Source organism: Nyctereutes procyonoides, unplaced genomic scaffold, assembly GCF_905146905.1.
Source record: "Nyctereutes procyonoides isolate TBG_1078 unplaced genomic scaffold, NYPRO_anot_genome, whole genome shotgun sequence".
Classification (NCBI taxonomy): Eukaryota; Metazoa; Chordata; class Mammalia; order Carnivora; family Canidae; genus Nyctereutes; species Nyctereutes procyonoides.
The window spans coordinates 73,153,405-73,181,364 of NW_026575140.1; the positions used below are offsets into that span (position 1 = coordinate 73,153,405).

Here is a 27,960-nt window from a genome sequence, read left to right on the forward strand (position 1 = left end):
TAAAGCATGCAACTCTTGATCTTGGGGTGGTAGGTTCGAGCTCCGCATTGAGTGTGGAGATTACATAAAAATAAAATCTTTTTTAAAATGTATTTTTAGGGATCCCTGGGTGGCTCAGCGGTTTGGCGCCTGCCTTTGGCCCAGGGCGTGATCCTGGAGTCCTGAGATTGAGTCCCGCATCAGGCTCCTGGCATGGAGCCTGCTTCTCCCTCCTCCTGTGTCTCTGCCTCTCTCTCTATCATAAATAAATAAATATTTTAAAAAAATAATAAAATGTATTTTTAAAATTTGAGGTTATAATTGAATCTCTCTCCATATGTGTGTGTATATAAATACACACTACATATATATATACAAACTATATATATATATACACACACACACACACTATAGTATGTGTATTTTTGTGATAGTATTAGAAGTACTGGTAGGAGAGGTAGTGGTAATAGACCATCTACTATTTGAGGCAATTCTAATTTATTCAGTAATGTAAGGTGAGGCTGGTCTAATGTGACCTAGGGACCAACTTATGTTTGTTTAGGATGATTCTCTCTAATGGCAGAGAGAGCTCCTGTCACTGGTAAATTATTACTTATTTGTTTTACAACACTTGTGTACAGAACTCATGCTCTAGGTTAGACAGTGTGAAGAAAGTAAAGCTGATTTGGGCATGATGCCAATCTGGCCAGAGAGTCAGCTAATATGAGGTCATTGCCAAAATATTTTAGTCTTGAGAGATCTTAAGAAAGGGAGATTTTTTTAAAAAGGGGGGAGATTTTGCTAGTGCTGCCTCTTCTGCTTCAAGCCTTTAATTATAGTGCATCCTCTGCTTCTTCCCTTTATCCTCCCTGCTTCAGACCTGGCAACCTCTATTCATTCTTTAAGATTCAGCTCAGGTGCAGAATGCTTCCCCAGCCCCCACTCCCCACCTTACCATCACATAACTAAAGGCCTATTTATACTAGTCCTTTTACCAAGAACATGATGTTCAGCTATCAAGAAATACAAGGGCATACTGAAAAGCAAAAAACACAGTTTGAAGAGACAGAGCAAGCATCCATCCTGACATTGCACGGTGTCATTATCGGACCAGGAATTTTAAATGACTATTCTTTTAAAGATTTTTTTTATTTAGTTATTCATGAGAATACACAGAGAGGGGGGAGAGAGAGAGAGAGAGAGAGAGAGAGAGAGAAAGGCAGAGGGAGAAGCAGGCTCTAAACAGGGAGCCGGACATGGGACTCAATCTCCAGGATCATGCTCTGGGCTGAAGGCGGTGCTAAACTACTGAGCCACCTGGGCTGCCCTTAAATGACTATTCTTAATGCCCTAAAGGCTCAAAAAGAGAAAGTAAACAGTGTGCAAGAACAGGTAGTAATATGAGCAGAGAGATGGTAATCCTAAGAAAGAACCAAAAAGAAATACTAGAAGTCAAAAACAAAAATGAAGACTGCTTTTTATGGGCTTATTAGTAGACTGGATACAGCGGATAAAAGAATCTCTGAGCTTGAGGATTTTTTTACTGATACCACCAAGGGCAGATAGTCTCTCCTCTGCTGTCCTGCCCACTGCTCCCTTGCACTGTGCACAATAAACTTTTATCTCTTAAAAAAAAAAAAACAAAAAAGCAAAAGAACAAAGGATAAAAAAAAAAAAACACAGAACACCCCAGTACTGTGGGACAACTACCAAAGATGTAACATATGCATAATGGGAGTATCAGAAGGAGAAGAAAGAAAGAAAGGAATAGAAGAAATGTTTGAAACCATAATTACTGAGAACTTCTCCAAATTAGTGTCAGCCACCAAACCACAGATCCAGGAAACTCCGAGAACAGCAAGCAGGATAAGTGCCAAAAAAAACCTACATATAGGCATATTATTTTCAAACTATAGAAAATCGAAGATAAAGAAAAATACAAAGCTAGAAGCTAGAAGGTAACACAAGAGGAAACCCAGATGACCTTGAGTATGTCGATGATTTATTAGATACAAAACCAGAGGCATAAAACAGATTGCAAACATGCATATGAAAAATGCTCCACTGTATGCCATCAGAGAAGTGCAAATTAAAGCAATGATATTTTACCACACATCTATTAGAATAAAAATCCAGAACATAGACATCACCAAATGCTAAATGCTGGTGAAGATGCGGAGCAGCAGGAACTCTCATCCATTGCTGGTGTAAACACAAAATGGTACAACCACGTTGTAAGACGGTTTGGTTGGTTTTTTTATGTCTTTTTGGTTTGGGGGTTTGTCTTGTTTTTACAAAACCAAACATACTCTTACCATACATTGCATTTTTAACATTTACCCAAATAAGTTGAAAACAACCACATGAAAACCTGCACATGGATGTTTATAGCAGCGTTGTTCATAATTGCTAAAACTTGGAAGCAACCAAGATCTCCTTTGGTAGGTAAATGAACAAGCTATGGTATATCCAGACAATGAAATATTATTCAGGGCTAAAAAGAAATTAGCCATTAAGCCATGAGTGGAAACCTAGATGCATATTACTAAGTGAAGCAAGTTAATCTGAAAAGGCCACATACTCTATGATTCCAACTATATGACATTTAGAAAATGCATACCTATGGAGGCATTAAAAAAAAAATCAGTGGTCGCCAGGGTTTGGGGTTGGAGGGAGGGATGAATAGGAGGAGCACAGAGGATTTTGAGGCCAGTGAAAATACTCTGAGATACTGGAATGGTAGATACATATCATTATACATTTGTCAATGTTCAACAGTGAACCTTAAAGTAAATAAACCATGTACTTTGAATGATAATGATGTATCAGTGTAGGTTTATCAATTGTCACAAATGTACAACTCTGATGGGGAATGTTGAGAATGGGGGAGGCTGTACAGGGCAGAAGGTATATGGGAAATGTCTGTACTTTCCCCTATTTCAATTTTGCTGTGAACCTAAAACTACTCTTTAAATAATAATCTTTAAAAAAAAAAAGATTCAGTTCAGGCATCATTTTCTCCCAGAAGCCTTTTCTGATCACCCCACCACCAGGTAGGGCTAAATACTTGCCTTTTTCATATCTCAGAGTATTCAATGGTCTCCTCTATCATTGCATATTATATGAAAATCATTTGTCTTTATATCCGTCTGTATCTATGACTAGACCGTGAGTTCCTTATGGGGCGGGATGTTACCTTAATCATCTTTTCTCCCCTCGCTTTAGTAGTATGCCTGGGACATAGTAAGAATTCAGTAAGTATCTACTGAAGTGAAAGAAATGTAATGTCAATGATTTGGGCATTGCCTTTAAGAATATACAGCTTTTTAATTTATTTTTAAATTTAAAGATTGGTTGATTGATGATAGACCTAGAGAGAGAGAGAGAGAGAGAGAGAGAGAGAGAGGCAGAGACACAGGAGGAGGGAGAAGCAGGCTCCATGCTGGGAGCCCGATGAGGGACTCGATCCCGGGACTCCAGGATTGCGCCCTGTGCCAAAAGCAAGCGTTAAACCGCTGAGCCACCCAGAGATCCCCTATTTTTAAATCTAATTTTTAGATTTTTATTTAAATTCAATTAACCTATAATGAATTATTAGTTTCAGAGATAGATTCAGTGTTCTTATATAACACCCAGTGTTCAATACATCATGTGCTCTCCTTAATGCCCATCACCCAGTTACCCTGTCCACTCACCTGCCTCCCCTCCAGTGACCTGTGTTTCCTATGATTAAGAGTGTCTTATGGTTTGTCTCCCTTTCTGATTTCATTTTTACTTTTTCGTCTCTTCTCCTATGATCCTCTGTTTTGTTTCTTAAATACCACATATGAGTAAAATCATATAATTGCTTTTCTCTGAATGACTTAATTCGCTCAGCAAAATACCACGTAGCTCCATACATGTCATGGCAAATGGCAAGATTTCATTTTTTGATGGCTGAGTAATATTCCATTCTGTATATTCCCATGTCTTCTTTGTCCTTTCGTCTGTTGATGGACGCCTGGGCTCTTTCCATAGTTTGGCTAATGTGGACATTGCTGCTGTGAACATTGGGGTGCAAGTGCCCCTTCAGATCACTACATTTGTATCTTTGGAAGAATATCCAGCTTTTAAAGCATAACTGTTTGCCAGCATTAAGTTAGACTATGCCAGGTTAACTCCTGAGTTTCAACTTCCCACTGCATTGCCAGTCTTTTAGGATTCCTGTTCTTGAATCCTATTCCTGACTTGACTTCCAGCATCTGTTCCTCCAAACTTTTACGATCTCCTTTCCTGAGGCCTGAAAATTGAGCATGACTTTATTTATCCATCATTTACCAAAAAATATTCATTGTGCCACACACTTCCTGGCACTGGAGTTACAAGGAGAAATGAGACAAGGCTCTTGCCCTAGAACTCATAGTGAAATACGGAAAGAGACTTATAAACAAAAGGTTCAAAGGGGGAGATGCACACTACAGTAGAAACATCCATGTTCTCTCGGCTTCAGAATTCAGGGTTTTATCTTGAGAGAGAGCCTAAAAATCCATGATACAAGGATTTGTCATTTTAATAAGGTGGAAATTTGAATGAAACACTCTTCAAGGTTGGTGGGCAATGAAAACAAAGCACTTAGCCAGAAATCAAGACCCAGATGCCTAGATAGGGTGTACATTTCAGCCTGGCATTGGGGTTTTTTACTCCTCCTCAAGCATAGTGCTACAGTCACAACAGAGATCAAGTGATTGTTTAAAAATTTCAAGAACATTTCATCAGAAAATTATATGCTATTATGTGGTTCTCAAAAATGAAGAGTTCTTAAAGACCAACATTTTCTCATAAATGTCAAGAATATATATACCTAAGGATAAACTTATCAAATATATAAACCTACACCCTACAAGCTACAAAATATTGCTGAGAGAAATTTAAGAAGATCTAAAACAATGGCACAGTAAACAGTAATCATCAGTCAGGGGTGCCTGGCTGGCTCAGTCAGTGGAGCATTTGATTCTTGATCTCAGGGCTGTGAGTTTGAGTCCCACGTAGGGTGTAGAGATTACTTAAAAATAAAATCTTTAAGGGGCGCCTGGGTGGCTCAGTGGGTTAAGTTGATTCAGGTCATGATCTCAGGGTCCTGGGATTGAGTCCAGGGTCCTGCTCCCTGCTCAGCAGGGAGTCTGCTTCTCTTCTACCTCACCCCTCCTTCCTGCTTGTGTGCATGCTCTCTCTCTCAAATAAATAAAATCTTTAAAAAAAGAAAGAAAATGAAAACTCTACCCTTGTCTTTTTTTTCCCTTGTCTTGATGAGCACTGAATTATACATGAAATTGCTGAATCACTATATTGTACGCCTGAAATGAATATAACACTGTATGTTAACTATACTGGAACTAAAATAAAGTAATAATAATAAAAAAGAAAACTCAAGCTAAGCATTGGGAGAAAAAGGTTTGAAATACATATATTTGACAAAGGCTTTATAGTCAGAATATAAAAGAACTTTTACAACTCAGTAATAAGACTAGGCTACATATATATGTATATAACTAGGTTATTTTTTTAATGAGTGAAAGAGTTGAACAAGCACTTTGCCATATATATGTATGTAAATGGACAAAAAGAATATGAAAAGATGCTTAATACTATTTTTTAAGATTTATTTATTCATGAGAGACAGAGAGAGAGAGAGGCAGAGACACAGGCAGAGAGAGAAGCAGGCTCCATGCCGGGAGCCCGATGTGGGACTCTATCCTGGGTCTCCAGGATCACACCCAAGGCCGAAGGTGGTGCTAAACCGCTGAGCCACCCGGGCTGCCTGATGCTTAATATTATTAATAATCAGGGAAATACAAATTAAAAATCACAATGAGGCATTACTACATACCCACTAGAATGGCTAACATTATTCAACAAAAAGATTGACAATATCGTGTGTTGTCAAGGATGCAGAACAACTAGAACTCTCACACACTTCTTGTGGGGGTATAAAATGATAAACCACTTTGAAAAGCAGTTGGGCAGTTTATTATCATGGGAAACATGCACTTGTAATATGCCTAGCAATTCTGTTCCTAGATGTTTGTCAAAAAATGTGAAAATACATATTTGCTCAAAGACTTCTATAGGAACTTTCATCTTAGTTTTATTCATAATTAGCAAAACGTGGCGCAGCGGTTTAGCGCCGCCTGCAGCCCAGGGTGTGATCCTGGAGACCCTGGATCGAGTCTCACGTGGGGCTCTCTGCAAGGAGCCTGCTTCTCCCTCTGCCTGTGACTCTGCCTCTCTCTCTGTGTCTCTATGAGTAAATAAATAAAATCTTGAAAAAAAAAAACTAGAAACAAACCAAATGTTAACAGTTGATTGGATAAAAAAATTGTAGACTAGCCATAAATATTATTTGGCAATAAAAAAGAATGAACTACTAATATATATATAAAACAACACAGATGAATCTCAAAAATGTTAAACAGAAGAAGCCAGAAATCAAAGAGTACCTACTGTATGATTCCATTTCTACGAAATTGTAGAAAAGGCAAAAACTAAAGTGGCAGAAAGCAAATCAATGTTGGTTATGTCAGAATGACTCAGGCAACTTGAATAGGATCCCACTTCGTAAAGTTAGGACAATATGATTATCAATAAGCTTATAATTACAATGGAATAAAACACTCAAATTTGTTTCCATTTCAATCCATGAGCCTGTAACGATACTAAAACATACACACATGTTGTTTACAAAAATAAGGCTGTGACAAATTAACAATTGTCAGTGGTAGAAACAAAAATGTTGTCATAATACTGTATATATTTTTTTTACTATATTTCTAATAACATTTGGCCTGACCTCAGAGATCTTAAAATTAAGAAATATTTATTGAGGGGCACCTAGGTGGCTCAGTCGGGTAAGTGTCCAACTCTTAGTTTCAGCTCAGGTCATAATCTCAGGGTCCTGGGGTGAGCCCCACATAAATATTTTTTTAAGGAAATATTGAATATATGGTTATTGAGACAAATGAAAATGTGTTTGTGAGGATGTAAACAAACTTGTTTTCTTCTCTCAAAACCTTTTTTAGATTTTATTTATTTCTTGGACAGAGAGAGGAAAGGAGAGAGAGTATGAGCAAGGGGAGTGGCAGAGGGAGAGGGAGAAGCAGGCTCCCAGCCGAGCAGGGAGCCCAACATGGGGCTCGATCCCAGGACCCCAGAATTATGACCTGAGCTGAAGGCAGACACTTAACCACTGAGCCACCCAGGCACCCATCAAAACATTTTTTAATGTTGTTTTAACAATACACAACACTTTGAAACTCTTTATTTTTTTTTAAAGATTTATTTATTCATGATAGAGAGACACAGAGAGGCAGAGACACAGGAGGAGGTTAGAAGCAGGCTCCATGCTGAGATCCCGACATGGGACTCGATCCCAGGACTCCAGGATCGCAACCTGGGCCAAAGGCAGGCGTTAAACCGCTGAGCCACCCAGGGATCCCCTGAAACTCTTTATAAACCATCTAATCTTGGGTTCTACCCACAGAAATTCCCTGAATTCACACCACGTGAATTGTCAGTCCACATAGATTTCCCTCCCTCTTTTCACGTTAGAAATGCCAGGTCCAAAAAAAAAAAAAAGAAAAAGAAAAAAAGAAATGCCAGGTCCTCTGAAACCTCTGTTTCATTACTATTAGTAATGAAATGCCAACAGTCTTCTAAATTCCAGGCCACTTGGGTAGTATTTTGACACTTCTCGTTCTCAAAAGTCCTAGATCTACATTAGATCACTTTTACTTTTGCCCATTTGAGGACTTCAATCAGGCCACAGACATTTTGTCAGGATTTATATATATCCTCCCTTTAGGGTGGCATTTAATCAATAGGGAAACCAGACTAAAGAATCTGGATGGATTCATATAACCCATCATTATTAGTGGAAAAACAACTTGAAGCACAAGCTCTCCTGATAGTTTTCTTTTTATTCTATTAAAAAAATTTTTTTTCTCCTGATAGTTTTCAATTTGTCTCATAATCAGAAAAGTTGTTTTTCCCTACTACCAACTGGGACTGAACGGAAAACACAGATTCTGAATGGGACCCAGGGGGGAAAGGGGACGTTGTATGTGGGAAGCGAGGAGGAGTGAGATAGGATGTAGCTGCTACCAGAATTATGTTTCTGAATATAACTGGAAGGGGGAAATTTAGAGCTAGAAAGGACCTTAGCAATCATCTAGTCCATTCTTTTTGTCTTACAGACTAAGAAACAAAGGCTTGAAGAAGTAAAATAGCAGTAGCTGGCAGACAAGAACCCAGGGCACCCTGAAGCCTCCTTCAGGGCCCTTTGCACTGTACCACCTGCCTATTTCTGAAAATGATCTATTTTGGGGCCCCTGGGTGGCTCAGTCAGTTCAGGGACTGCTTTCATCTCAGGTCATGATCCCAGAGTCTTGGGATCCTAGAATCTTGACTGGAGTCAGGCTCCCCGATTTCTAGGAGTCTGCTTCTCCCTCTACTTCTGCCCCTGCCCCTCCCTCTTCTCTTACTCCCCTCCCCCTTCGCTCCTCCCCCTGCTCGAACGCGTCCTTGGCTCGCTTTCTGAAATAAATAAAATCTAAATCTAAAAGAAAAAAGAAGAAGAAGGAGGAGGAGGAGGAGGAGGAGGAGGAGGAGGAGGAGAAGAAAGAAAAGAAAGAAAGAAAGAAAGAAAGAAAGAAAGAAAGAAAGAAAGAAAGAAAGAAAGAAAGAAAGAAAGAAAAGAAAATGGGTGCACCTGGGTGGCTCAGTCCATTGAGTGTCTGCCTTTGGCTGGGGTCATGACCTCAGGGTCCCGGGATCAAGCTCCACCTGGGCTCCCTGCTGAGTAGGAGTCTGCTTCTCCCTCTCCCCCTGCCCCTCCCCTCCACTGATGTTCTCTCTCTCAAATAAATACATAAAATCGGAAGGAAGGAAGGAAGGAAGGAAGGAAGGAAGGAAGGAAGGAAGGAAGGAAGGAAGGAAGGAAGGAAGGAAGGAAGGAAGGAAGGAAGGAAGGAAGGAAGAAGAAAGGAAAGAAAGAAAGAAAAGAAAGAAAGAAAGAAAGATCTCTTTAGAAAGCTAAAACTGACAAATTCAGGAAACAAGCTCTTCATAGATTTCAGGGTTCAGTAACACTGAGGTTTTGTCCCACCACTAAAAACTGCCTGAGCTGAAAGGTATTTAAATATTTGCACAAACTAGTTTAACTGGGTCTATTATTTCCTAGGGGTACACCTCCCTTGTTTGTGCTTTTTAATTAAAAGTTGAAAACAGGGGATCCCTGGGTGGCGCAGCGGTTTAGCGCCTGCCTTTGGCCCAGGGCGCGATCCTGGAGACCCGGGATCGAATCCCACGTCGGGCTCCCGGTGCATGGAGCCTGCCTCTCCCTCTGCCTATGTCTCTGCCTCTCTCTCTCTCTCTCTCTCTCTCTCTCTATCATAAATAAATAAAAAAAAATTAAAAAAAAAAGTTGAAAACAAAAAAGTAGAAAGACAGGCCATGGGTTCCACATAGGCACAAATTCAACCCTTGATCGTTCATTCCTCATTCAGCAATACCTAACGCCTACCGTGAATGAGGCACCGCGCCAGGTGCTGGGAATCCACAGAACACAGTCCCTGCTCCCTCAGAGCTTACACTATGGCAGTGACAGTATTAAAGTACTAATTACATTAAAGTGTGTTGAGTGTTACAATCGGGGAAACGCCAGATTCTATGGATTTATCCCTGGAGAATAATTTCAAGCTGTTCCTCTTCTGTTATCAACATATTTCCCGGCTGCCTCTTGAGTTCCCCAAACATGAATTCTTTTCAATAAAACACGTAACACGCATTCACTGAGCGCGTGGACGGGTGTTCCCATACAGTGTGCGAACATCTGCAAGAAAATTCCACGGTAAATTAGCGATGTAAAAACCATCCTATTCCAGGGACACAATTACTTTTGGATTACACATGCCTGGTAAATGTAGTATCCCTTGACAGCACAGGTGAGCTGGAAAAACTATTTCATCATCTTGATTTTTTTCATAGTACTCTGAGCAGGTTTTTGTCAGCGAAATTAGCGGCCGTGCCCCTGCCCCCCATCATTTCAGAGCGCTGGAAGGCGCTGCGGGCGACCTGCCGAAGGTTCCATCCTTAAAGGGCCAGCTCACGGCTGTGCGCTGCCAATCCTTTCGCGGCCGCAAGCCCGCCTACATCTTTCTCCCTTCCTCTCTTCTCTCATAGATCCCGCGCTCAAAATAGCATTTAGCATCTGCTCTTTTCAGCGTTGACTTTGTATATGGGTGCACCTTCCCCTAACCTGGACGGAGTGTTAAGGAAAACACGGACCCGCCAGCCCCCTACGGTATCACCTTAAGAGGCGGTCCCCCCCACCTCCGTGCCCCCCCCCATTCATCCCAGAAATTCTCCTTAGGTAGCAGACAGTCTCATTAACCTTGAGGCCCCGTTTCCCTCCCAGCCGCAGCAGTCTGGTTTATTCCACGGGGTGGAGAAAGAAGCCAGGTTGGCGGGGTGGGAGGAATGGCGTCAGTGTGAGGTCACGCCACATTGTCCCGAATGGCATCTCCCCTCCGCGGCGACAGTAACGCGGGGTCGAGGGATGCGGCTGGAGGAAAGACCGTGTGCCCCTTGCGCAGACCACGCGCCAAGAGAGGGCAGGACGCAGGACGATGCGGGGACCGTCGCGGGGCGTGGCGGGGCACCTGAGCGCCAGCAGCCGGCGCCCCGCAGGCGGGGGAAAGCGGGCAGCCGCCAGCCACGCGGAGGCCGCGCAGGATGGGGCGGGACTTCCGGAAGCCATTGGCTTGAGTGGCAGGGGAACCGGAAGTGGGGGCGCTGCTGCTGCCGCTGCTGCTGGTGCTGGGGCCCGAGGAGGGACGCGCCGGAGCGGGGCCGCCGGGACTGAGCGAGCGACAGACGCGCCACCCGCCGACGCCGCAGCCGCTTGGGGCCCGCACGGACCCTCTGCCTGAGTGAGTGCCGCCGGGGTCGCGGGGAACCGGCGGCGTAGCGGCGGGGGTCGGGAAGGCCTGCGATTTGTTATTGTGAGAGGCCCGCGACCTCCCCTCCCCTCCCCCACCGCCGGCCCCTCCCCCCGCCCGGACCCTCGGGGGCCTCGCGCGCGCCTTCCCCGCGGCCCCCGCACCCCCGCACCCCCGGACCGCCCGCCGCCGCCTTAGAGCCTCCCGGCGGCACCCCCCCCCCCCACCTGCCGCCTGGGCTCGGCCGCCGCCTCTCCCGGGGGAGGGGCGGGGGGGCACCGGGGCTGCGGGCGGCGGCCCCTCCCCTCCCGCCCCCTGCAGCGGGCCTCCCGCTCCCCGGCTCGCCGCGGTGGGCGCCGCCCGCCGCCGTCGTAGCAACTCTTGTGCCTCCGTCTCAGCTGTTGCCTCTTCCCTCCATCCCCGCGCCGGAACCGCCGACCCTCCCTGCGCTGTCGGCGAGGCCTTGAACGGGGCCCAGACCCGTTAGTCGGTGGCCCGTTGGCCGAGCACTTCTTCCTCGCCCCCCCCCCCCCACCGCCCCGCTTTTTGTCGAAAAATTTGAACTCTAGAAACTTATCCGTTTCCCCCTGAATTGTACTCAAAAACCCGCAGACTGTCACGGCTCCGGAGGGATTCTTGCTTACACGGCCATGCAGCCCCGGCACCTCATTTTAGAAATGAGGCCCAGCGAGGTTGGTTATTCGCGCAAGGTCAGCCAGCTGCTTGGAAAGGGCCCGTGGGCAGGTTTTCTCAGGTTTCCTCGGGGGGTCGTCGCCTGGTCCACCCGTGCCCGTGGACCAGGTGGAGACCTCCTCGGCCTGCAGGTTTGTGCTGGACCCGTTGCGTGGTCACTGCTGCTCTGCTTCCCACCAGCTCGCAAGCCAGCGTTGCTTTTCATGATTTACGTTCAGACCTTGAGAAAAGCAAACCCTTGAAGCTTTGGCCTCTTTTTCAGAGCGTATCCGCAGAGAAAGGGGAGACCATCTGCACCCACTCTAGGATCTCATTTTATGCAGTTTTAAAATCGAGGGCCGAGGATAAAGGTGTCGAGAAAGAGGAAGGGAAAAATACAGAGGATGGTCTCTCCTGGGTATTTGAATTCGGCTTTGCCTCAGATAAGCCTTGTGTCTTTAGATTCTCTTGGGCACATTGTTCTGATATAAAGATTGCCTCCTTGTGGGGGAGCAGGGGAGGAGTAGGAAATCATTGTGCTTTAATTTGTTGGCTTGGGCGGGCGTTTGATAATAAATTATGGATGTGCTGGATCCCCGGGACCCACCCGCCAGCCCACTGAGGCAGGGTGTTCTGGATGAGGCTTTCCTTCCCTTTCAGTATGACCCCGCCCACTCCCTCTGAAACAAAATGAAGAGTCTTAGGTCAGAGTGGACACCCTCTCAATCTTTTAATTCTTGGCGCAACTTTTCTCCTCCCTCTGTTTCCTGCTTAAACTAAAGATCCTGCTGAGCCTGAGAATTTATATTTCTTTGTTGTTGGAACTGGCTTCTGATTAAACACGCTACACCAGCTACACCACATACTGGTGTAAGTATCTAGAGATTCTGGTGTTCACTGCCACGGTTCAAGTTAAGGTAGAAGATGGAAAATGCAGGAAAATTGGGAAATGCTGTGCAAGTTGCTTACTCCTCATTCTTCCAAAGAATTTACATTTTTTTAACGGACAATCAGATTCCTTGGAATAGAGTCTCTCCTGGTAAATTAACAAAAGTTCTGTTCTTCAGACCTTTATTCTGCTTGGTTTCTCTAACTGAACCTGCTGTTTGTGATCAGAAGTTAGTGACTTATAATAATCCACCGCCTCAAAGGGAAAATTATGAATCAAGAAGGTGAGATGGGAGTCAGAATCCACCTCCCTGCTCGTACTTTTTAAATTGTATTACTGTTTTTACAGCTTCACTATTCCAAATACTCCTCCTGAGGCAGGAAACCCAAAATCATTCAGGTTTTGTGTCCTATCACAGACTGTACTTTGGATAGCTCCTAATTCATTCCTCATTTCTCTTGTAAAGAATACAACAGTTGGGGCACCTGCGGGGCTTAGTGGTTGAGTGTCTGCCTTTGGCTCAGGTCATGATCCTGGGGTCCTGGGATTGAGTCCTGCATCAGGTTTCCAACAGGGAGCCTGCTTCTCTCTGTGTCTTTCATGAATAAATAAGTCTTAAAAAAAAATACAACAGCTTATTTTATTTGAATTTCAAATTGTTTGGATCTTCTAAATGCATAGTCCCCTAGAGTGTACATTTCTACTCTCATTCTTAGGAGATTGCATGGGTTTGTGGCTCAGTTTTTCTTTACCTGCTCTTTCAGGATGTTATCAAGCCATAGGCATCAGTAAAACTGAAAGCTACTTTGTATTGGGAGAATTTGATTTGGCAAAACAATACAAAATCCAAGTGTCTGAAGGCACAAAGAAACAAATTTTTGCTTACTCTGCCCTTTCAGAAGAGGAAGGATGATCTTGTATTCATAGTTAAAGGGGGAAAAAAGAGCTAATTGGGAATATTTTACTATCTTTACTCAATTCTACCTGCCTGATAGCCTCCTCAGATAAGCAACATCTTTCCCCTCGATTTCTCAACCCCTATTTCATTTTGCCCAAGAGGAAAGTACCAAGATGACAGTATTTTGCTCAGAGCATCAGGATGCCATTAAATTTGTTAGTAGTGGGGATCCCCGGGTGGCTCAGCGGTTTGGCGCCTGCCTTCAGCTCAAGGTGTGGTCCTGGGATCCCAGGATCGAGTCCCGCATCGGGCTCCCTGCATGGAGCCTGCTTCTGTCTCTCTGCCTGAGTCTCTGCCTCTTTCTGTGTGTCTCATGAATAAATAAAATCTTAAAAAATAATAATAAAAATAATAAATTTGTTAGTAGTAATAGGGTTCATAAGTGAATCGAATTAGTAAATGAGAATTTGTCATGTCTTTTCTATACAGAGCCTAACGTTCTTTACTCAAGAATAGTAGGCTTTGGAGGTATATCACCCTGAGTTCCAATTCCAGCTCTTCCTATCATGAAGCAGGTTTCTTAAATCTCAGAGCTCCTACAACAGTGTCTTATAAATAGTGGAGTTCTTAATAAATCTTAATTGCGATTATTATTTTACAACAGTTGTTTACTTGTTGGAGGAACTCTGGAAATCCATGTTAGTAAATTGAATCCTAGATTTAGAAAGATTTTATAGCTTAAATAGACCATTGGTCTTGAAAGTAGAGTATGTGCACTCCCTAGGGATTGCAGAACGCGATCCATTGGAATACAGGAAACAATTTAGAACTTCTTTATACATTTACTTTTTTATGTAAAAGGAAAAGATAAACTTTACTAATATTTAATATACAGATTAACAATAATTCATACATTTAATTTATAAATAAACATACACACATATATACACATTTGAAAAGATTCCAAAACATTTAAGATGTTTACTAATATTTAATATACAGATTAACAATAATTCATACATTTAATTTATAAATAAACATACACACATATATACACATTTGAAAAGATTCCAAAACATTTAAGATGTTTTGGCCCCACAAATCTGGATCAGTCTTTACTCCTATGTTTTAGTTCACTTTATCCTTTCTTGTTAGGGGTTCAGCTTGCCACTCTTTGAATCTCCATTGGAGGAATATACTTTGAGAGACAGGCCATGTTATTCTGTAGTCATAATTGTTAGAAATTTGTCTTAACTGTACATTCTGTCCACTGGCCCTGCCTTCCTATTTGGGGACATGCAAAATAAGAGTAATACCTCCTCCTAGTCATCTTCAAATAGTTTGACAGTTATTTATGGCCTGTGTCTTTCTCTTTCTTAACCGATTTTTCTACAGATTATAAACATGCTTATGTCATTCAACTGTTTCTAATATGACAGGTTTTCAGTTTCTTACCATCTTGGCTCCTGTCTTCTAGACACTGTCCAGTTTGTCAGAATTCTTTAAGCTTTTCAAGACCTGAACATGATATCCCAAGAACTGAAATGAAGTGCCTGCATTTTGTCATTTAACTGGTGAGGGTTCTATTTGAATACATGTTATTATGAAGGCACTTTATAATTTGCAGTTTGTCACTCTTATTCTTTAAACAATCCCCAGGAACAATAGTTTCAATTATATAATCTAGTGAGAGTAGGACAGATTATTTTTCTCTGTTTCAGTGGTGGTCTCTCAGTTAATTTTGTGTCAGTTAACTTTTACTGCAAAAATACCTAACATGTTAAGTGTCTCTCCAGGTGGGAAAACAAATGAGAACAAATGAAATAGTTGAGTTTTAAAAAAATCTATTTAAAGGGTGCTTGGATGGCTCGATTGGTTGAGTGTCCAGCTCTTTGTTTCCGCTCAGGTCATGATCTCAGGTCAGGTGGTGAGATGAAGCCCTGTGTTGGGCTCCAACTGAGTGTGGAGCCTGCTTAAGATTCTCTCGAGGTACCTGGGCGGCTCAGTTGGTTGACTGACTCTTGATTTTGGTGCAGGTCATGATCTCCAGGTCCTGGGATCAAGGCCTGAATCAAGCTCCTTGCCCAACAGGGAGTCTGCTTGAGATTCTTTCCCCCCCCTCCCCTTTCTCCAACTCCCCCTCTTTCTCAAATAGATAAGCCTTATTTATTTATTTATTTATTTATTTATTTATTTATTTAGATAAGTCCTTTTTTAAAAAAAAGATTCTCTCCTTTCCCTCTGCATCTCCCCCACCACCACCAACAAAAGGGGTGAGGGGAGGAAAAAAATCTATTTAAAAAACTTTGGAAATAGTATTTTGAATTAGTGGAAAGTGAAGCTGTTTGTTGCGGTACATTACATATATAAATATTGAAATCCGTAGGTGGGAAAACTTAACCAAGTTGCCCTTGTCTGTCTTAAGGCCAGTAGAGCTGTTTGATCAGCAGGAAAGAAGGCTACTATTAAAATTAAAATTACTGTTAAGCACCATGTCAGATTTAACCTGAATAGCCAGACTTCAATCTAGAATTGAACTTAGACGCAAAGAAACTTTTGTATAGAAAGTATAGAATGTCTTATTAGTTTAAAAATAAAAGCAGGGCCCCTGGGTGGCCCAGTCAGTTAAGCGTCCATCTCTGGTTTTTGGCTCAGATCATGATTTTAGGGGCATGAGATCAAGCCCCAAGTGGGCTCTGAGCTCAGCTTGGATTCTACTAAACTTTCTCTCCCTCTTCCCTGCACATATGTGCATTCTCTCTTTCAAATAAATAAATCTTTAAAAAAAAAACACTCAAATGTTTCTATATCACTATTTGTTTTTAATCTCCTTTAATCATTTTTTCCTTTATGCATCTTTTAATTTTCTCGTACTTTTCTTAGACAATGAAACTCAACCAGATACCATAACCTGAATGGAGCTATACAAACTCATCTTGCAGTTCCTCCCAATTCTTGTATTTTACATTGATGTTTTTAGCTCCATGTAGTTTATATTTTTGGGTAAAATGGTTAGATACAAGACCTTTTCAGGGAGTCTGCATGAACTAGTTTGTGATTAATGGGCCAGGTGTGATGTCACTGGGGTCAAGGAAACCTAATTTTATTCACTTACTGCACAAATTACCTAAATTATCTAATCCTCATTTTTTTCATTTTGCAAGGATTGCAAGTGGTATGTATAAAATATGGCATAAAAAAACAAACAAAAAAAAATGGCATATATAGTCCTTCACAGATAGCTATTATTTTCTGATATTTGCAAATTTTAGTAATCTAAGGAAGTATATACAGATGGTCTCTGACTTAATAATGTTCTACTTAAAATATTTTAACTTGGGATGCCTGGATGGGTCAGTGGTTGAGCATCAGGCCTTAAGCTCAGGTCGTGATCCTGGAGTCCCAGGATTGAGTCCCACATCAGGCTCCCTCTGCAAGGAGTCTGCTTCTCCTCCCTCTGCCTATGTCTCTGCCTCTCTTTCTGTATGTCTCTTGTGAATGAATAAATAAATAAATTATTTTAAAAACTATATTTAGGGCAGCCCGGGTGGCTCAGTGGTTTAGCGCCACCTTCAGCCCAGGGTGTGATCCTGGAGTCCTGGGGTTGAGTCCCACATCAGGCTCCCTGCATAGAGCCTGCTTCTCCCTCTGCCTGTGTCTCGGCCTCTCTCTCTCTCTCTCATGAATAAATAAATAAAATATTTAAATAAAATAAAATAAAAAATAAAAAAAATATTTTAACTTCAGTATGGTATAAATGTGGTATGTGTTCAGTAGAAATTGTACTTGCAGTTTTGAAGTTTGATCTTTTCCCAGCCTAGCAATATGTGGTAAGATGTGATGCTGGGCGGTGGCAGTGAGCCAGAGCTCCCGGTAAGCCATGGTCAACATCCGATACACAGACAACCATTCTGTTTATCATGTTCAGTATAGTATTCAATAAGTTACATGAGATATTCAGCACTCTGTTGTAAAACGGGTTTTGTGTTAGATGATATTGCCCAACTGTAGGCTAATGTAAGTGTTTTGAGCACATTTCAGGTACGCTGTTATGCTATTGGTAGGGTAGGTGTATTAAATGCATTTTTGACTTAGGATATTTTCTTTTCTCTCTCTCTCTCTCTTTTTTTTTTTTTTTTTTTGGATTTATTTTCGAGAGCATGTGAGTGGGGTGAAGGACAGAGGGGAGGGGAAGAGAATGTCAAGCAGACACTCCCCCTCCCAAGTGTGGAGCCCACAGGGGGCTCAATCTCACAATCCTGAGATCATGATCTGAGCCAAATCTAGAGTCTGACACTTAACTGACTGAGCCACCCAGGTGCCCTGAGGAAGGATATTTTCTTTTTCTTTTTTTTTTTTTAATTTTTATTAATTTATGATAGTCACACACAGAGAGAGAGAGAGAGAGAGGGGCAGAGACATAAGCAGAGGGAGAAGCAGGCTCCATGCACCGGGAGCCCGACGTGGGATTCGATCCCAGGTCTCCAGGATCGCGCCCTGGGCCAAAGGCAGGCGCCAAACTGCTGCGCCACCCAGGGATCCTGGATATTTTCAATTTACAATGGGTTTATCCAGATGCAATCCCATTGTAAGTTGCGGATGATCTATACACAGGATATGGATAGTGTTTTACTTTTCCAGTTAGATATGGGCTTAATTCTGAGTCTAATTTTTTTAGACCTAGTTTCATTTAGAGTGGAACTAATTGGTTTGTGTAGTATTAAAACATTGGTTTGTTTTTGTAATGTATTTTTTATGAATGAAGGTATGTTTTCATGCTTAGAGCTTTTTTACTTTCTGATTCTCAAAAATTACTGCTTTGGCAATCCTACGTGTTTTGTTTACTCAGTAAATACTTATCGAATGAATAGGACTCAATCCTTTTTCAGTGAAAGCTGTATCTGATGATGGCAAGGGAAAGAAAAAGAGAAATGGCCCCCTTTTCTTTAAGCCACAAAACTCCAGATTTTTCTTTCTTTTCTATTCCTTTTTTTTTTTTTTTTTTTTAAGATTTTATTTATTTGACAGAGCACAAGCAGGGGAAAGAAACAGCATAGGGAGAGGGAGAAGGATGCTGTCTGCTGAGCAGGGCTCTCTTTATCCGAGGTTCCTGGGATCATGACCTGAGCTAGAAGAAGGCAGGCGCCCAACCAGCTGAGCCACCTAGGCACCCAGATTATTCTATTTTTCATCATCCTTTGTGTATGCCAAATGATTTCTTGAGCCTGACATCTCTAGTATGTATCCTCCAGTTGTTTGAAAAGAGTGTGGTGTCCTTGTCTTTCTGGATCAGCATTTCTAGGTTTTCTGAATTTCATTTATTCCTTCTTCTCTACTATCAGATGCCATATTTGGGTTCTTCATTAATAACATTTTCTTAGTGGAGACCCGTCAAAAATAAAATATCTGGTAAATATTTGTCAAAAACAAGTGTCAAAGCCTATGACTAGTTTTGTCACAATCTGTTGTAGTTATTTGTATGATGTTTAGTAACCAGTGGCTACTAATCATGGCTGTAGCAATTCTCAAGTGTCTAACTGGAGTTGCCTAAAAGGCTCTCATGCAGGTTTCATTGAACTCTTAAGTGTCTAATTTGTTGTGTCATTTGGTACTTACATTAACATGTAATCATGAAAAATTAATGTAGATGTAAAGTATATACTTTTTTTCAATGTAATGCACTGTTCCCAAATGATATTCAAGCCTGTCTAGAAGTTTAACAGTGCTAGATGTTAATGGGACTTAAGTAGTCATGTCCTAGAACTCATGTCTGCTGAAAATAAATTCCTATTATTTCATTTCTAAGCAAAACCACAATGAAACTTAATTTTTATTATTTAAAACCTGGCATGTAATATTAAAATGGTAGCAAACATTCCTTTTAATGAATGAAACATGACATGGACATTTTTCCCTTCAGGTATAGAATGAGCCAAGGAGACTCAAACCCAGCAGCTATACCACATGCAGCAGAAGATATTCAAGGAGATGACAGATGGATGTCTCAGGTAAAAGGAAGTGCGTATGTATTATTCACTAGAGATGAGTCTCTTCAGTTTTGCAGAGTCTTTGACGAAAGCCACAAAAGAACGTTTTTTAGTGATCAACAAGAATCATTAAGTAAAAAATCTCCTGTTATGCTAATGTCCTGCCTAATCACCAGTTTGATATTGGACCAGAGGAATATTTTGAAAGCATAGTGGTTGCCTCCCGTTCTACTTAAAAGATAACAGTGTCTCCACAGCATTCTTTGTTTTTTTTTAAGTAGTTTCAAAATTACACAAATACTGCAAAAGTTTAGAAAGAAACCCCCTCTCATATCCTTCATCCAGACCTGCTAGTTAACATTTTGCCACATCTGCCTAGATGTTCTGTCTGTATCTATTTGTATTTGTATCTACATACCAACATTCAGTGTTTCCTGAACCATTTGAGAGGAAGTTGCAGTCATCATGCTCCTTCACCCCTAAATATGTCCGTGGATTTTCTAAGAATAAGGACGTTTTCTTACACAACTACAGAATAGTTATTAAAATCGGGATATTTAACATTAATATTATGCCATGTTCACATTTCTTCTTTTGTCCCAATGTTTTTATGTCAGTTTTCCTCCCAGTCTAGGATCACACATGGCATTCAGTGGTCCCATCTCTCTGTTCTCCTTTACTCTGAAATATTTCTTAGCCTTTGTTTTTCATGACATTGACAGTTTGGAATATAGGCCATTTATTCTGTGGAATGTTCCTCAACTTGAGTTTATCTTTTTCCTCATAATCAAGATTAAGATTCTGCATTTTTAGCAGGGATATCAGTGATATTCTCTGTGCATCACTTAGAAGGTACATGACATTGATTTGTCTTATTGGTGATGTTAACTTTGGTCACTTGGTTAAGATGTGTTGGCCTAAACCAATTATTTTCTTATTTATTATGGTATGGACTCATGGATTCTTATTCTATTCAGTGGGTTATAATCCATTGTAATTTGAAGCTCAAATTGTCCCAGGCCAGCTCCTGTGTTGTGTCTTAATGTTTTACGTTGTTTTGTAGCACTGTATCTTCTTTGTATTCTAAGCTTCCTTTTGATAAACTTATCACTTAACCATAACTATATTTAACCTTCATCTGTTGGTTTCCAACCACATTTCCTCTTTGGAATAACAAGTTCTATATGATTTTAAGTACCCAGAGTTTTGCATTTTAGTATTTAGTGATTCTGTTTATACTCTTGATAGTTGTATTCTTCTGTTTTTGTCTTTCTAGACTTAAAAATTAGTCTTAACTAGCTTATTTTGAGCAGTAGTTAGTATTTTTTCAACCTCTTTTATATGGATCAGCTGCTTGATTATTCTTATTTAATCTTTGTTTGTATCTTAAAAAGTATTATGAAGTCCACTGACCATCTGTGTATTTACCACTCACCCTAAAAAAATAAAACATTGCTAATAGAATTGATATTCTGTGTATACTCCTGATTGATCATTTTTCTTCCTCTTTCCCACCTCTCCACCCCCAAACCAATATCCTAAATCTGGTGGGGTTTTTTTCACGTGCTTACATACTATATATATAAAATTTCTAAGCTATATATATAGTATTTTTGCATGTTTGTAAGTTTTTTGTAAGTAGTATGTTTTTGAATTTTTCTGCAGTCTATCATAACATGTTAAAAGTGTAACTATAGTTTTTCCTCTATTACTGTTTTTTAAGGATTTTATTTATTTAGAAAGAGAGCACTCAAATGGGGTGGGAGGGGCAGAGAGAGGAGAGAAAGAATCCCATGCCAAGTGCAGAACTCAGCACAGAGGTTGATTGTGACCTGAACCGAATTCCAAGAGTCGGGACACTTAACTGACTGAGCCCCCAGGCACCCCTGTCCTCTCTTTAAATAGTATTTCTTTGCTATATATGAAAATACTATTTAGCAACATTTAGCCCATTTATAACTTTATTAGAAGTAGTAACTAAGACTAGATGTCTTTGTGTTCCTGACATAAATTAGCAGGCTTTAAATAATTAGCATTGGCTGGAAAAAAAAAAAAGTCAAGTGGAAGAAAACTAGATAGGAATATTTTTTTGAATGTTTAAACTTGTATAGAAGGATAACTTTACTAAATATTAAAATATATGCCTGGATCTTGGTTTCTTTTCTCCAGTGAAAGGAACCAGGGCTACTTGGAGAAATGATTGCTTCTATAGCTGGAACAAAGGAAATAAAAGATAAACCTAGAGCATCTTATAGTGCAAGAAAGCAACTACTCAGAAAAGAAAAGGAAAAAAAGATGTATGGCAAGAATATTACTGAAGTTAAGTGTCCTCAGTGCATCTCATAGAAGACATGTAATAGTGGTTTGTCTCATTGATACTCACTTTGACCACTGGAGGCCAGCCTGAAAGAACACCCAAGTGCAAAGTTGGACAGTTTCAGTAACATAATAAATCGTGATATTACTGGTTTATAAATCAAAGGATAAAGTATTCATGAATCCATTTTGCTAGAAAGAAATGATTGGATAAATGGGGAAAGAGACAATTTTAATTAATAAATGTAGGGGCACCTGGCTGGCTCAGTCGGTAGAGCATGCAGCTCTTGATCTTGGAGTTGTGAGTTCAAGTCCCACACTGGGTGTAGAGATTACTTAAATCTTTTAAAAATATATAAATGTAGAAGGAAGGAGAGAAAAGAAAACCCTCATTAGAACACAGCAGTGAGGGCAGCCCGGGTAGCTCAGCGGTTTAGCGCCGCCTTCCGCCCAGGGCCTGATCCTGGAGATCCGGGATTTAGTCCCATGTCAGGCTCCCTGCATGGAGCCTGCTTCTCCCTCTGCCTGTGTCTCTGCCTCTCTCTCTGTGTGTGTCTCTCATGAATGAATAAATAAAATCTTAAAAAAAAAAAAAACAGCAGTGATAATTACTGTAGGGAAGATCCATCAGTGAGTACTAAAATTAGTAGGCATAACTTAGTTAAGGAGAGACAGTGTATTTGCCTAGCCTCAAAAATACCTCCTTGGAAATTACTTTGGTGGTTTTAACATAAGACCACATATATTTATATTTTTTTATATCATCTCCCTGGAGAAGGTAGAGCTTATTAATTCCCCCATTAAAAAAAAAAATTCCCCCATCAGTGTGAGCTGGATTTAATGTCTTATTTCTAACAAATACAGTATGGAAAGGAAAAATAATAACCATGTAGTAGAGAAACTTGGCAGACAAGTTTGGCAAACTAAGGCAGGCATCTTAACCAAATGATCAATGTTAACATCACCAAATAATAAGTCATGTTGAGGGATCCCTGGGTGGCGTAGCTGTTTAGCACCTGCCTTTAGCCCAGGGCATGATCCTGGAGATCCGGGATCGAATCCCACGTCGGGCTCCCGGTGCATGGAGCCTGCTTCTCTCTCTGCCTGTGTCTCTGCCTCTCTCTCTCTCTTTGTGTGACTATCATAAATAAATAAAAATTAAAAAAAAATAAGTCATGTTGATATTGTGTACTCCCCTCTGATATGATAAAATAGGGCATATCACCTTGTGGTAGTCTTCCAGAATAATTCATCACCTCAATCTATTCATGAGAAAATATCAGACAGACCCAAAGTGAGGAACATTCTACAAAACACCTGACTACTACTAAATATGTCAGTGACGTGAAATACAAGGAAAAACCAAGAAACTGTCCTGTGTTGAAAGAGACCAAGGAGACGTGTAGACTAAATGCCATGTGAATTGGACCTGGGAACAGAAAAAGGACATAGTGGAAAAATTGGTGAGGTGTGAGTAAACTATTTTTTTTTAAGATTTTTAAAAATTTTACTTCTAAGTAATTTCTATACCCAAGGCAGGGCTCGAACTTAAAACCTTGAGATGGAGGTCACATGCTCTATTGACTGACCCAGCCAGGTGTCCCCTGAGTAAACTATTTTAGTGGATAGTATTCATGAATGTTTATTTTTTAGTTTCAACCAATGTATCATGTTTATGTAAGATGTTAGCATTGGAGGGAGCTGAGTGAAAGGTATGTGAGAATGCTGTGCTATCTTTGCAACTCTTCTGTAGATCTAAAATTATTTCAAAACAAAATGTTAAAAGCAGTCATGATTAAAACAAGTATTGAAGTGATACTCAATGCTTCCTATGAAGTATTGCAAAAATACCGCACCATATATGAGGATATACCTGGAGCAGATGAACATGTCCTCTAGGACTACCATAGGAATACAATCAACAAAATACAGACTATGGGAGATTCTGTAGGTCAAACAATCATATTTCTTAAAAAGTAAATTTGGGAGATAGTGGCAGAGGGAGGGGGAAACCTATAGATTAAAAGATTAAAGAGAGGGCAGCCCCGGTGGCCAGCAGTTTAGCGCCGCCTGCAGCCTGGGGTGTGATCCTGGAGACCTGGGATCGAGTCCCACATTGGGCTTCCTGCATGGAACCTGCTTCTCCCTCCGCCTGTGTCTCTGCCTCTCTCTTCGCTCTCTCTGAATGAATAAATAAATCTTTAAAAAAAAAAAAAAGATTAAAGAGAGAAGTTAGGTCCTGATTTTTAAAAAACAAAATATTTTCTAACATTGAATTCAAACACTGGTTATTTGTTGATATTAAAGAAATTACTGCTAATTTTAGGGTGTAGAATTGGTATTGTGGTTATATTTTTTAAAAATATTTTTAAGAGAGCAGTAGCCGCTGCTCGGGAAACATGGCGGAGCAAGAGCAAAGAAAAAAGATCCCTTTGGTTCCAGAAAATCTCCTGAAAAAGAGGAAGGCTTATCAGGCCCTTAAAGCCACTCAAGCAAAGCAGGCACTTTTGGACAAGAAGGAGAATAAAGGGAAAAAGCTCAAGTTTAAGCGACTGGAGTGGTTCCTACATGATTCCTGGCGGCAGCAGTGTGACAGGGTCCACGCCTGGAAGTGAAACCTCATGGCTTAGAAGTGCCAGATAAACATTCCTTGGCCTTCATTGTACGCATCCAAAGGATTAATGGGGTGAGTTCACTGGTACAGAGGACCATTGCAAGGCTGCGCCTGAAGAAGATCTTCAGTGGTGTTTTTTTTTCAGAGTAACCCCCCAGACCATGAAGACACTGTGGATAGTGGAACCTTATGTGACCTGGGGATTTTCCAGGTCTGAAGTCTGTCCGGGAACTCATCTTGAAACGTGGACAAGCCAAGGTCAAGAATAAAACCATCCCTTTGACAGACAACACAGTGATTGAGGAGCATCTGGGGAAGTATGGTGTTATTTGCTTGGAAGACCTTGTTCATGAAATTGCCTTTCCGGGGAAGAATTTCCAGGCCATCTCTGCGTTCTTACGTCCTTTCCACCTCTCAATGGCCCGACATGCTACCAAGAATAGAGTGGGCTTCCTCAAGGAGGTGGGCTTACCTGGCTATCGAGGTGAACGCATCAATCAGCTCATTTGGCAGCTGAATTAAACCCAGAAAATCTGGAAGCACAGTGCATTGGTGGCATGTGTTTTTTCTTCTGGAAGAAGAAAAAAACCAGTATCTTCAAAGAAGATTATTTTCTGCTATATCTTCAGAAACTAGAGAGAGGGTCAAGGAAAAGATGATGATGCTCCTGGCAGGCACTTCTGACCACAGCAGTTTCAAGGAAAAATTCCAGTGTATTTTCCACGTTGCCTGCCACTGCCACCTCTCAAATCAGCAGAGGACTCATGCCATAGAAGGAGTTCTGCTGCATCACATCTTCTGTTCTGAGGTTTAATGGTGAACAAATACCCAAACGTGAATGGAAGACGGCAGTGGACCAAGCTCAGGGACATACTTGAACCTGGGGGTTCTGGGGCCTTGTTTTGGACAGACCTTGAAATAGTTACAAAGAAGAGCACAAAAACAGTGCTCAGCTGTCTCTGCTGTGAGTCCATGTTCTAACTTTTTGGTGACAGCTTTGCGAGTTCTCACACTTGGCTGGCCCCTGAAGTGTATTTGGTGGCATCCTTCACCTAGCCTGCCATTGGCTTGGTCCATTGCTTTAGCTCAGGATCTTAACCTGTTCTTGGGTCTCTGAGAAGGGAATAGCACTTTTCCCAGAAAACCCATACACTCAGATTTTTGCTTGGAAGTTTTGTATGTTCATAGACTCTTCTTAGGGATCCATGCACCTATGTAAGGAAGTCCTCCAATACCTGGATTGGTCACATAGGCCCTGACATTGTTAGTCTTCTCTGGTCTCATGGCCTGTGGAAGACCAAAGCTTACCAAGATAGTTTTTTCCCTTGAATCCAATTGGGTGTTTCCTAGGAACACAGTGGTAGGGCAGCCCAGGTAGCTCAGCGGTTTAGCACCGCCTTCAGCCCAGGGCGTGATCCTGGAGACCCAGGATCAAGTCCCACATCAGGCTCCCTGCATGGAGCCTGCGTCTCCCTCTGCCTGTGTCTCTGCCTCTCTCTCTCTCTCTGTCTCTCTCTCTCTCTCATGAATAAATAAAATCTTTAAAAAAAAATATTTTTAAGAGGGCAGCCCCAGTGGCTCAGCGGTTTAGTGCCACCTTCATTCCCGGGGTGTGATCCTGGAGACCCTGGATCGAGTCCCACATCAGGCTCCTTGTATGGAGCCTGCTTCTCCCTCTGCCTGTGTCTCTGCCTCTCTCTCTCTCTGTGTCTCTCCTGAATAAATAAAATAAAATCTTAAAAAATATATATATTTTTTAAGAGTTATATAGTGAAATATGTATGCTATACATATAAACAATATAAATTACTAAAATATAAGTAGAATAAGCATTATGATATAGAGTGCTGTATCCTTTTTTTTTTTTTTTTTTTTTTTTAAGATTTTATTTATTGGGGCAGCCCCAGTGGCTCAGCGGTTTAGCGCTGCCTGCAGCCCAGGGCCTGATCCTGGAGTCCTGGGATTGAAGACTGCCTCTCTCTAATAAATAAATAAAATCTTTTTAAATAAATAAATAAATATTTATTTATTTATTTATTTTATTAATGAGAGAGACACAGACACAGGCAGAGGGAGAAGCAGGCTCCATGCAGGGAGCCTGACGTGGGACTTGATCCCAGGTCTCCAGGATCAGGCTCTGGGCTGAAAGTGGTGCTAAACTGCTGAGCCACCTGGGCAGTCCTAGAGTGCTGTATCCTTAATTTGCTCGAATACTCTGAAGATAGGGGTAGGCAGTAGTTTAGGATGACAGAAATAATAGTGACCATAAAATGATCACTATAGCTGGTGATGGATATGCGAAGCTGCACTATGGTATTTTCTCTGCTTTTGTATGTTTGATATCTTTCATAATTTTTTCTAAAGGGTGATACTGAAAGACTTAACTGTATACAAATTTAATATAAATTGTATCAAAGCATACTAACCAGGGACACCTGGGTGGTTCAGTCAGTTAAGCATCAGACTCTTGATTTTGGGTTAGGTAGTGATCTCGGGATTGTGAGATTGAGCTCTGCATCAGGCTCTGCACTGGGTATGGAGCCTGCTCAGGATTCTCCCCGCCCCCCCACTTGTGCACAGGTTATCTCTCTCTCTCTCTCTCTCTCTCTCTCTCTCTCTCTCTCTCTCTCAAAACAAACAACCATATAGAAAAAGTCTCAGCAGCAGACTGAGGAAAATATTTGCAGTAAGTAATACAGATGAAGCATTGATATTTTTTTTTACGGTATCAGTGAAAATATCCTCAGGGTACCACTAGATAAGTATCTTGATAAACATGAGAGAAAGGGTGTCACTTTTTTTTTTTAACTTAATTTTATTTTTTGAGAGAGGCATGAGCATTAACAGGTGGGGGGAGAGAGAGAAAGAGAGAGAATCCCAAGCAGGCTCCACACCGAGTATAGAGTCTGATGCAGGGCTCGATCTCACAACCCTGAAACCACAACCTGAGCCACTCCATTGCCCCAGAAGTATGTTACGTTGTGTTTCTAAAAAGTACAGATTAAAATAATGAGAAGAGAAAGAAGGGAAAGGGAGAAAGAAATAGTAACATCCAGTGCAGGTGCGAGTGTGGTAAAACCAGTTCTGATAAATTGCTAGAGGCAGTACAAATAGAGCCTTTTTTTTTTTCTTAACTTTTTTTTTTTTTTTTTAAGATTTTATTTATTCGTGAGAGACACAGAGAGAGGCAGAGAGGAGAGAGAAGAGAGAAGCAGGCTCCAAGCAGGGAGCCCAACGTGGGACTCGATCCCCGGTCTCCAAGATCAGGCCCTGGGCTGAAGGTGGCACTAAACCGCTGAGCCACCTGGGCTGCCCCCAAATATAGCCTTTTTGTTAACACTTTGGAAATATATCAAGGATCCCGGCAGCCCTGGTAGCCCAGTGGTTTAGTGCCGCCTTCAGCCCAGGGTGTGATCCTGGAGATCCCTGCATGTTGCCTGCTTCTCCCTCTGCTTGTGTCTCTGCCTCTCACTCTCTCTGTGTCTGTCATGAATAAATAAATAAAATCTTTAAAAAAAAAAAAAAGGATCCACAAAGTGTTCACTTTGACCTAAGAATCCCCAACATTTAAAAAGTAAAATATGTGTGAATTTCTTCATCACAGTAAATAGGACACTACTGGCAGGTCTACC

The 27,960-nt window shown here is 41.3% G+C and overlaps 1 protein-coding gene and 1 pseudogene across 2 annotated transcripts in view; both read left to right on the forward strand.

The window, feature by feature from the left end:
- Positions 1-10,797: 10,797 nt before the first annotated feature.
- PAFAH1B2 (platelet activating factor acetylhydrolase 1b catalytic subunit 2) overlaps positions 10,798-27,960 on the forward strand; it is a 32,817-nt gene continuing 15,654 nt past the window's right edge. The window contains exons 1-2 of one of the 2 annotated variants that reach the window (XM_055304860.1): positions 10,798-10,943; positions 19,332-19,419. In XM_055304860.1, the coding sequence (XP_055160835.1) occupies positions 19,339-19,419 (81 nt within the window). In that variant the 5' untranslated portion in view covers positions 10,798-10,943; positions 19,332-19,338. Of the gene's footprint in view, positions 10,944-19,331; positions 19,430-27,960 lie in introns of those variants that run through there. The other variant, XM_055304862.1, reaches the window with a different exon arrangement.
- LOC129496682 (60S ribosomal protein L7-like 1) lies at positions 23,794-25,691 on the forward strand (annotated as a pseudogene).